The sequence below is a fragment of the Pteropus medius genome, unplaced genomic scaffold (genome assembly GCF_902729225.1).
Source record: "Pteropus medius unplaced genomic scaffold, Ma_sr-lr_union100, whole genome shotgun sequence".
Lineage (NCBI taxonomy): Eukaryota > Metazoa > Chordata > Mammalia > Chiroptera > Pteropodidae > Pteropus > Pteropus medius.
The window spans coordinates 2,332,917-2,344,305 of NW_024342469.1; the positions used below are offsets into that span (position 1 = coordinate 2,332,917).

General features: G+C 64.3%; 1 protein-coding gene across 1 annotated transcript in view; it reads right to left on the bottom strand.

The window, feature by feature from the left end:
• The window catches only part of GRAMD4 (GRAM domain containing 4), a 70,185-nt gene extending 59,469 nt beyond the window's left edge, over positions 1 to 10,716 (bottom strand). Inside the window, exon 1 of the mRNA XM_039863149.1 lies at positions 10,539 to 10,716. Coding sequence (XP_039719083.1) covers positions 10,539 to 10,567 — 29 coding nt within the window. The 5' untranslated portion in view covers positions 10,568 to 10,716. The remainder of the gene's footprint in view (positions 1 to 10,538) is intronic.
• Positions 10,717 to 11,389: the final 673 nt, after the last annotated feature.

Below are 11,389 nucleotides of genomic sequence, written 5' to 3' on the forward strand. Positions count from 1 at the left end.
TAGGCCTCGCTGACAGCCGGTGGCTCAGCCACCCAGATCAACAGCGGGTGGGTGGTAGTGGCCTTGTGGCTCTCCCAGCCTCACAGGCCCAGGCCCGCCCTCGGGAAGCCGGGTCTAGTGAGGGGATCCGTGCCCAGGGCAAGGGGGCTGGCCGAAGGGTCACGACCCCCTTACCACTAGCAGCTGGAGAAAGGGTGTGTACAGGTCGGCCTCTCTGACAGGGTTGGGGGGCTCTCGGGCACACATGTGGGGGTCACCCAGAAGAGAGGAGTGGGCCGGGAGAGAGGAATTCGAGGCCCCAAAAGGAGCGGGCGAATTAGACAGGGACAAGGGCGAGGGCCCTGCAGGCAGCAGAGCCGCTTCCGCCACTTCCCAGGGGCTCCTGGCCCCACTTACTCATCTGCAAAGTGGGGGCAAAGTGGCCCCTTCCGGGGTAGTGGTGGGGGTGGCAGCCACCCACAAACATCTCCTGGCACCCAGCAGGTGTTCAGACACCGGCAACCCACTCAGCGCTCCTTGGGACATCCTGGGCAGCCCAGCCCATGCCCCGCATCGGCCCAGTCCCCACCACGCTGTGTGCCCCTGGGTGATGTGAGATGGGCCCCAACACCGCGGGCTCGCCTCTGCCCGCCTCAGGTCCGAGGCTCATCTCCAGATGGTCGATGCTCCACACTTCAGCGGGGGCTTTTCAAAGCTCAGAGTGGCTGCTGGCGAGGCCACGTCTCCCTTTCCGTGCCTCCATGCCGCCTGGCCCACCTCGCGGGCATCAGCCCGAACCCCGGACAGACGGAGCAGCCACGGGGCCGGCCTCTCACGACGGCGGATCAGGCCTGACATCCAGCCTCAGGCCACAGCGCTGCCGTCCTCCCGGACCCTCCGCGCATCCTGTGGCTGAGAGTGATGCCTGAGTGGTGCAATCCCAGGCACCCTGCTGGGCAGCAGCCGAGCTATTGGTGTTCTGGGGGCCGTGCGCGTCACTCACAAAGTCACACAGTTCTTTCCCCAGTGTCTGACGAAAGGCAATGCGATGCTCATTTTAGATGCGCCGCCGCCCCTGCCCCCCGACCTGCCCAGCCTGCTCGCCCGCGTCTGACCCCTTGCCGTGGGCAGCGGGGGCGGGATGCCCCCCACTTCCTCACTCTCATCGCACAACTACCGCCCCCTTCCCCCTTCCGCTCCCTGGCTGGTTGACGCCATAGTTTCACTTCCTACCCACCGCACGCTCATGCTCGGCCCACAGCCACGCTAAGCTATGTCCGAGCAGGCCGGGCTCCAAGGGCCGGGACGGCCACCAGGACACTTCACTCCGTTAAATCCCACCTACGAGTCCAGCACCTCCGGGTCCCTGCTGCCGCCCTCCCCCTCCAGACCCCCCACACCCTCGGATGCTGACGGCTCATCTCAACTCTGACGGACTACCTCTGCCGTGATCCAGACATCTCCCTGCGTTTCTAAGCCATGGCTGCTGAAGAAAATGTCACTTTACTCCCTGATCCTGATGTGCTCGGCATGCCTGCTACATGCTCGCCCGATACACGAGGACAGAGCAGGGCCTGGTGGCATGTGCCACCACTGACCGCTCCCCAGGTCCAGCAGGCGCCACCACGGACCGCTCCCCCTGGTCCAGCAGGCAGCACAGGCCACAGCCCCTCCAAGCGGCCTCCGGCCCAGCCCGCCTGTCTCTGACCTTCCTCTCTGAACAGAAACCAGTCCCTGGACACCAGACTGGGCGCTGGAGCCAGCTCAGCAGCCGAGGACACACCCAGAGGGTTTTGAAGGAGCCGCAGCACAGCCTCGGCCTGCCAGAGCCGGTGGGCAGGGTCGCCCCACTGTCCCACTGCTACACTCAGCACATGGGGGACCGCCCAGGCACCCCGCAGACTCTCCAGCAGTGCCTGGGGCACAGGGACAACCGTGGACAGTTAGTCACAGCCTGTTGTTTTACGAGTGCATGTCTAGGTTTTACAACATTAGAGGTTTCTGCGAGCTCCTAACCCCTCGAATTGCTTCAGAGTTTTAAGGGCCAAACTACCCAGCTGGAGACCCAAGGGACGTGTGTCTGTCTGCCTGTCTCTGCCATACTCGGTGCCCTGAGCTGTGGGGCCCTCCGCTCCCTGCCCCCGAGGCCACGTGGGTGCAGCAAGGGTACCCCCTCTGTGCAGACACTGCCCAGACAGGTTACCACGCAGCCACTGGGGTAGCTGTGACCCCAAAAACGATGCCAGTCACTCCAGAGTGCTACACCAGAACAGAGAAAAGTGTCTCGAGGCCGGCACCGCCCACAGCTGCTTGTCACACAGGACTGAGCAGGCACACACCTCACCCCCAATGCGGGAGGGCCACGGCACAGATGGGGCGCCCAGCAGCGGGGCAGGGAGGCCAGCCCCACACCAGCCCGTGAGCATCGCTCCCAGGAAGGGCCTCTCAAGAATGATGGTCCCCAGCCCAAAGCGGCCCCCGGCTGGCTCCACCCACTTCCTCAGCCACCTGCCCTGGACTGGGGGGACATGGGGCCATCTCGGTGAGGCCCCAGCCCTACAGCAGGGGGACATGGGCTCCCAGGCTGCCCAGCCGGGGCCGTACAGGCAGCTGGCCACCCAGCATGGCCTGGAGCCCGGCCCCAGCCCCCGCAGACAAGCGAGTGCAGGCTGGCTGGTCTCCAGGAGCCTTGGAGAGGAGCTGACTTTTGGTAAGATGACCTCGCAGGCCCCGCATCAGCCCGAACTGGTCCCGGGCAGTGGGGCGTGGTGGCCCGAGGCCTCAAGGGACTTGGCTGCCACGCCCCTTCTCGGGCTAACCTCCCCCCTCCTCACCCCCCCTCCCCCTGCCAAATGGGTTCCTGCGCCCCTTCTCCCACCCCTTGGAGGCCCCCCTGACCCCGAGGTGGGGTGAGGCCCCCACTTCGCCGATCTCCCTGCGACCACACGCTTCAGTCATCATGCTCCATGTTCTGGTTCTGGCACAGACTAGGTCCTCACTCAACAGGTGACAAGACACAGGAATCAGGCAAGTGGCTCTCACACAGGGGCTGCGAAATACATGAGGTCTCTGGGGCAACGACTTGGACACTGCCACTCGGAGCCCACCCAGGCCCACAGCAGAAGTTCACCCGAGATGGAGAAAACCAGATGGCCCCTCGGATCCCGAAAACGCTGCGTGGAACACGGCACCGTGGTCACGTGGACGGTCCCCTGGGCAGCACCCCCTCCCCAAGTGGAGGGGACGGTCAGCAGGTCACACAGCGCAAAAGAACCCAGGCACGGAAGTCGCCCACTGAGTCCCAGTCCAGCCTTCTTTCCACTGTCCCCCCTCATTTTATCTCAAAAGGGACAGGAGTACAAAGGGTCAACTGCTGTCCTGGCGTCTTCTGGGCCTGCCCAGGTGGCCCTCCTTTCTGGCGCCCGCCCCCTGCCCACCCACCTGGCCCTACACAGGTGTGCGGCCCCCGACCTCAGTGCGCGCTCGTCCACCTCGTGCCCTCCCCCCTGGCTCACAGAATCCGCCCAGAGCTCCAAGGGCATCTTCCTTGCCTGCCGGCAGGGCTCACATCCGGCACACACGGACCCTCACGCAACGGGGTCCACCAGGGCCCGTGTCACGGGGCAGAGAGACCCACCCCGCCCCCTCCTCCCAGGAGAGAGAGCGGCCTCAGCCCCGCTGCCCCTCCGAAGGCCAGGCCGCCTCCCACCCCACGGCGCACGGTCAGAGGCAGGAAGGAGCCGGGCCGCCGGCACCTGCGCCGGGGACGTGTCTGGGCTCCAGGGGGTCCCGCCAGCATCCTTCCCGCTCATGCACACGGAGTCCAGACCTCTGAGGTGTGCTCAGAGCCAGCGCCACTTTCGAATTTCAAAGGGACGTCGCATGTGCGCCCACGCGCAGGCCCCAGCTGCCCAGGCTGCCCAGGCACAGCGCGGTGCCCTGGCTCTCCACTCCGCCTCTCCCTGCAGGCCGCAGAGCTTCTCCGGGAGGCGGTGCCCTCGCCAGCCTCTGCCAGACGGTGCAGAGAACGCCCTGGTGCCCCCGGAGCAGGAGGGAGGAAGTGTGCATGGGCGGGGCGGGGCGGGCCAGCCCACGAAGCCACTTCCCAAGACCGGGATAACAATGCTGTCCCCGCTCCGCAGGTACATGGGAACCCCACGATTAAACAAATGAGGGGGGCCGGTTTCCCACTGCCAGAATGGATGACTGATCAGCGAGGGGCAGAGGCCAGAAGGATCACGTAGTCAGGATCGGCCGGCAGACACACCGTCAGGATGAACTCACGTGTCGCTCACAATGGGCACGGATGGCCCCACAGTAGTTACAGACGTGTGTGGACCCACTGCTATGTACACATGAGCACGTCCTCCTTCAGTCACCCGGAGGACCCAGAGCAACAAAGCCCCAGAGCAACGAGCACACCCAGAGCCCAGATCTGGGCTTCTAAAGCCACTCTCCAGCAGAAAGACCCTGCGGCCCCCTTCGGGGACTGGCCGAACCCATGGCTTGTCAGGAAACACACCACGTGAGCCCAGAGCAGCTGCAGGGGACAGTGAGGACTCACCTCACGCGAGGGGGCGTGGCCACCGAAAGCGCTGCCGACGGCCAAAGCTGGGACGAGCTGACCGAGGAGATACAGCGGGGGTGCACTGTAACCCGACGTGTAGAGTGACCACCCACGCGCCCGCGCCGATGGAAGGGGACGACTGAGTAAACAAGGCAAAGCGGAGAGGAGTCTCCCTCCCGGGCAGAAGGGCAAGTTCACGCAGCTGCCCCACCTCCGGGAGGCCGGACGGCACCTCAGTCCTGGAGGGTGGCCCTGCAGCGTGACTTCCTTCCCCAGAGGACACTGTGGACGCGGAGAGAGGGGAACCGTGCAGTGGGGGAGCCTGACGGGCACGCCTCAGCCAGGGGATCCAGGCCAGCACCCCCGGGACCAGGCTGACAGTGTGAGCCCCTGATAGGACGTGACGAGAATGTCACTTCGCCTCTGTGGCCCTCCTCCCCAAACCCATGACTCAGTCTAACATCCGAATTCCAACAGAGGAATTCCAACTGTCCAAACACACTCCGGCAGAGAGGGACCCTACGATGTTCCTCAAGTTCCACAGGACTGCCAGAGTCATCAAAGTAAGAGAACTCTGAGAAACTCCCAGTCCAGAGGGTCCGAGCTGTGAGGACTCATGTGGGGTCCTGGACAGAAGAATTACATTAGGTAACAAGTAAGGAAATCTGCATAAAATTCAGATTTGGTTAATAACAATGTGTCTACAGTGGTTCATTAATTGTAACAATGTTGCACACTAACATGAGGTTAATAACCGAAGAAGCGGGGAGAGGCACAGGTGGGTATATGGAAACTATATTATCTGGAACTTTTCCGTAAATCTAAAACTGTTCTAAAAAATACAGGCTATTAAAAAAAATTGTTAAAACTCAGCAAGCCACCCAGTACCGGGGAGGGCAGAGCGGGCAGGCAGGGCTCCAGGCCCACTCAGCGGCTCTGCCTGGGCAGTCACGCGGCACCCACAGGCAAAGCCCGGCCTGCCCTGAGGCACTCCGGAGCTCGCAGGCGACCAAGTTTCAAAGCCAAGTGATACCTACGCAAACAGGAGGATCATCAAGGAACAGAAACGGTGGGGCAGTCGGTGAGACGGGGAGCCCTCCTCACAATGCCCCCACCTGCCACCAGTCACCTCACACACTCCTGCCAGACGCTGTCCCCATGAGGCCAGCCAGGGATGGGAGGAAGGGCAGGGCCCCTGCCCTGCAGGAGCTCAGAGGCAAGCAGGTGAATGGATGACCACAGCAGGGTGACCACAGCAGGGGCCGTGACCCCATGGGGGCAGGATGGCCGGGAAGGGGACTAGTGAGCAGCTCGCACCACCGGTGCCAACCGCCGCTGACACGGGAAGTGGGGTACTTCGCGGAGCCACCTTACCAGGGAAGGACCCGGGATGTCCCCAAAGCAGTGAGTGGTCTGCTGACCCTGGACAGCCCTGCGGGCTTCCCACGGAGGGGCGGAGGGGCGGGTGGGTGGGCCTGGGAAAGGAGATACGCCTCTGTCCTGGGAGGGTGGCCCGGTGGGGCACAGGCTGGGACCCGGCGCCCCGACGCCTGCACTCTGCGTCCCGTGTGCCCCCAAGACAGCTCCAGCCCTGACTCACGGAGAGGCCGCGGGCTGCTTCCGCAGGGCGCCCATCCCCGGCCCCCCAAGGGACTCTACGCATTTGGTTTCTCCCACACACAGCTTAACCTGGGTTTGGTGGCCTAGAGGGGTCCTGGGTAGAGCCGCCTTCCTCCTATTCCCAAGGGACAGGTAATGACACATCATGGTGCTTTCCGAGTGCCCCGCTTCGCAGAGGGGAGTGACGTGGCAGCACCCGGCGTCACAGATTTTGCCAGAAGCCCTCACTCCTAGACAACCATGGCCGCTCCACCCAACACCAGCCAGTGCTGGGGATGGGGCGCACCCCACCCCACCCCCATGCCTCCCTCTTCCTCCCCCTCCCCCTCCTGGGGGAAGCTGGGGCCGAGGCCAGCGCTCAGACCTCTGGCTTCTGTATTCTAGACCAAGACCCTCGTTGAGCATCCTGCCCAAGAACACAGCAGCAAGACCAAGGGTTTTCTCCACCTGAGCCCCCTGCCCGCGGTGTCCAGGTTGGGGCGAGACCTCCAGGTTCAACCCGGTTCTGCCACTCTCTGGCTTGTGGCCTCAGGCAAGTGACCTTAACTTCTCTGCAGCGGCTTCTCGTCTGTGAGAGGGAGTGAGTGAGCAAGAGCTCCGGCCTCCAGCTGTCAGGAAAGTCCATCGAGGGGACCAGGCGTTCTTGCTATCGATGAACGTTCAAGAGCAGAGAGAGACCTCGTTACGACTTCAGATTTACTCACAGTCCCTTCACGAACCCCGAGAAACTTAACTCTACAAAGGGATGACCAGGGAGGTGGCACAGCCACACAACCCACGTTCCAATCCCAGCTCTGCTCCTCACCTAACTAGGGACCCAGGCGAGCTGCCCCACCTGGCCTCGGTTTCTTTAAATGCAGAATGGGTGTAAGTGTGTGCCATGAGGGCCACGTGGACAAAGCGTGAAAAGCGCTTAGCACGATGCTGAGGCTGTAACGGGGGATTTCTAGTACTAATACTAATTTTTTTTTGTAGGCTAATACTTTCTGTCTTCCGGTGTCACCGCAGGGGACTTTAATCACAGGGTAATCACAGGGCTTAAACATAATCACAACTGGTTATAACTCAAATGCCACACAATCTTAACAATAGCCCTCAGGTGGCGACTGTCACTAGGGGCGAGTTACGGCCCCATATCTCCACCTAGCCACTCCTACAGGACACAGGCAGACACCGAAGGCTCCTCTCTGAGAGGGAAACCCCCTTCCTTCCTCCACCTCCGTCTGAAGAGCAGTCTGAGCAGCCAGCTTAGAAGTTCTCAAGTTCAGTGGCGGCTCCGGGCAGGGACAGAGCTGTCCCCACACCTGGGCGGGGTGGTGCCCTAGCCACTCCATCACTGAATGAGTATCGCCTTCAGGGGCCCAGGCCTGCTTCCGCGTCCGCAGGACTGGACTGCTGAGGACCTGAACTCACTGTCTCTCCAAGGGGTGTTCTCTAGATTCTGCCCAGGATAAGGACCCGAGAGTCCCCACTGCTGTGCCACCGAAAACCCAAGGGAAAACAGATCTAAAGCCGCTGCAGTGCCCAGGAACCCCCAAGCCAGCTTTCAGTCTCCCCAAAGCAGAGGCCTCCGAACGCCACCTGAGTGTTCGAACCGTCTAGGCGGTGCCGAGCAAGCGGGAGCGCCCTTCCCGCGTCCCTCACTGCCCACTCCGCGTGGCCCACGCACGGCTCCCTCTCCCCACCCCATGTTTAGCGTCCTTAGGCCCAGGGATGCTCTGCTCCCCACAGCGCTGTCAGCAGCCCCCACTGGGCAGCGACCATACACTTGGCTTGCGACAGAAGTGGTCTCCCTGACTCCCGACGACAGGTGTAGCAGCCTCCAGCCCCGCCTGGCACGGAAGGAGGCGGAAGGTGGCCGGCCACGCGGCCACCACCAGCGTCTTCCTTCCCAGCCAGCTCACACCTTGCACCAACGGGTGCTCTGGAAACGCTCACATCCCCACCGCAGCCACTGGGCAGGAGCCCCCATCCTGACACACGTGCAGAACCAAACACCAGAGATGATGGGCCGGAGGCCCGCGCCAGGGGAAACCGACAGCCCCCCAAAATGAGCAGCTGGATGGAGCCACGCCACTCCAGGGTGCACAACTCGGGTGGGTCCAGCTTCCACAGGGAAACTCCCAGACCACGAAGCATGGGAGCTGGAAGGGGTCCACTGGAGCCCATGAGACGCCGGGGTACGGGGTGACACTAACCTGCCACTAACATGAGCCACACTATGGCTACATCAGGGGAGGCCCCCCCCTCGGATGACATGGGTCCCACCAAGACGTGGTCTGGGTTTGGTGCTGGCAGCTGTCACAAAGTAACATCGCCCAGATACACTGTTACAAAGAGAAAAGGGGCTTCGGCTTGCCCCTCCCCTGGCACCAGCAGCCAGAGTCTAATACCACCTCCCTTCCACTGTGCCTGGACCGCTGTGCTATCCTATCCTACTCGATTCCATCTCGCAGCAAAAACGGTGATTCAGTAAAAAGGGTCTGATCTGCCTCCTCATTTCCAGCTGGTGAAGGCGAGGCCCAGGGAGAGGGAGGAAAGCAAAGGTCACACTGGCTGGCGACTGAGCCATCTCACGACACCCACTCCGGAATGGACTCGACCGATAAGCAGAGAGCGTGGAGCGGGGCCTGGCAGTTAGGGAAGAAACCACCAGGTTCTTCCTGCCCTTGCAAAAGGCAGAAAAATCCGCGGTCAAGGCCAAGGCCGAGGAGACCACAACTTCAAGAGTTTCCCCTGCAGTTTCCAGCGGGAAGTACCTGTCCCCAGTGCAAGCTGGCCGACGTCTCAAGGACCGGCCCTGCCCATGCCCCGGCCACACTGCTGGGACTGCCACATCCCGCACCCCAACAGCCACGGCAGCCGAGAGGAAAGAAGGGCAGAGAAGGGGTGGCGCCCATCTAGAGCCCCCAGGGACCCCCACCTCCCAGTCCCCAGGGCCAAGCTGGCACCCCCCCCCCACCTTGAGTCTAGTCTTATCCGGACTGGGGGTGCCAAGGCTCCTGCCCCAGTGTCACACGTGCTGCAGAAGGACTGACATCGTGTTCTAGGCAGGGGGAGGACAGGCAGGCGGGACCCCGCCTAGGCCGGGCAGGTTTTCAGAGGGGCCTGCGGCAGGAAGGAGGGGCAGGTTTAATGAGGCCCCAGATCTCAGGTGTCCCCGTTGCCAACTGTGGGATGTGGGCAGGGGCACAACTGGAACACACTCACCCGTGGGGACTGTGTGTCCCCAAATGGGCCTAGGACACAACAGGGGCAGAGTCAAAGAAACGATAACCACCTGGAGGCAAAGGGGGCCCCTAGCCCGGCCGGCGGGGAATCTGCACCACTTCCTCAATCTTCTCATCGGCCCCCCCTTCCCATTTGCGGGGAGAAACTGAGGCACAGGGAGGCTCGATGCCTTCTTAACCAAGGTCAAAGCAGGTGTGCGATGGAGGCAAGCCTCCAAATTCCTCTCAACCACAGCACAGCCCTGCCCCGGCCGCCCTGCCAAGCCCGCTGGAAAACAACCCCAGCTGGTCATGTGCGGGGAAGGCTCAGAACTCACGGCTTCCTCCGCCCGCCCAAGGCAGGCAAGGCGACCCCGTCCGGCAAACGGAGTCCCCCAAACAAAATCATCCCTGCCTCTGGAAATGCACGGCTGCTGGGAGGACCTAGCTTCCAGGGGGTCCCCCACCAGGTCTCCGGCCCTGGGGGGTGCTGCTGCTTCAGCCACAGAGCCTGCAGGCGGGCAGGGCGCCAGGCCACCCTCCCTGATCCGAGGCCTGGAAAGGGGTGCTGAGCCTGCTCCGGGCAGGTGGGGGTCCCGGGCTGGGGACTGCCACACTACACCCCGCCTCTCCTCCTGCACGCAGACCTGGACCCCAGCAGAGCCCCCCCAAGCAAACACTCCCAAACAAAGCGAGAGGAGAGGGCAGACCGAGGGGTTCAGGGAGGGGGCGAGCGCCCACAACTTTTTGGCGGAGCGGTCTCTGAGGTCGCAGGGCCTGGGGGCTCACTCCTCCTGTCCTGTGCCCCCAAGGAGCGGGTCGGGAGGATGACATTCGCCGGACCCCAGCACCCGTCTGGCCTCTGTGACCTCCGGCCCGGCGACCACCACCCCGCCCGGCCCCGCCAACCTGCAACGTACTTCCCCTGACGGACCAGGAGACGCCGGGAGCCGGGAGCCGGACACGCGCCCCGCCCGCGCGGGACCCGGGGGCGTGTGTGCGGGGCGCGCCCGCTCGGGGCCCTGCCCGGAGGGCCGCCGGCTCCGGGCGCGGGGGAGAACGTGGCCAAGCGCGCTGGGTCGCGCGGCCGGGCCGGCCGGTGCCGAAAGCGTGTCCGTGTGTCCGCCGAGGTCCGTGTGGGCGTCCGCGCGCGCGCCGCTTACCCTGCGCGGCGATCGTGGCCAACTCTCATCCACCCGCCGCCGCGGCGCCCCCGTCGCCGGCCGCCCGGCCGCGCTGCACCTGCCGGCCGCCCGCGAGCCCAGCGGCGCCGGCGAGCGCGGAGGAGGCGGCTCCGCGAGTCCCAGCCACGGGCGCGGAGGCGGCGGCGCCAGGTTGCGCGCTCGCGTCCCGCTGCGCCGAGTCTGCGCGCCCCCGGCCCGGCCTGCGCAGCCGCCGCCCCGCCCCGCGCGCCGCCCCCGCCCCCCGCGCGCACCGCCCAGCCCCGCGCCACGCCGCGCCTTAAAGGGGCAGCTCCACCCCGCGCGCCGCCTGCGCCCCGCCCCTCCCAGCCTGGCGGGTTCCGGGGCCCGCGGGGGTGCGCCTGCCCCGGCGAGTCGGCTGGCGCGCGCGCCCTAACTCGGTCACGCAGGGCAGCCTTTGTTTGGGTGGCCCACGTGCGTCCCCGCCACTCGCACCCACGTGCACGCACGGCAGTTCCAGCGCGCCTGCCCGCCTGTCGCGATCACGGCCTCGCGGTCCCGCGCGTCTGTCTCGGCGGAGGCCTCGGGCACAGCCACGCACAAGCACGCACAGTGCTGTCACCTTGCCCGCGGCCCGCCCGCCGGACATTCCATCAGGGGCGCACTGGCACAGCGTCTTCTTGGCAGTGGTCACATGAGGGGCGAAGATTCTGAACGAACTTGGTGGCCACCAAAGGGGGTCAGTGACCTCAGGGATCAAGGAGACTGTCCTGCACGGAGAGACCCCTTTCTGGGCCAGGGGTGGAGACAGATTCAGACAGCCCGGAGATCCTTGCTCTGACTGTGCCCCCGGAAGCGATCTCTAGTGGGAC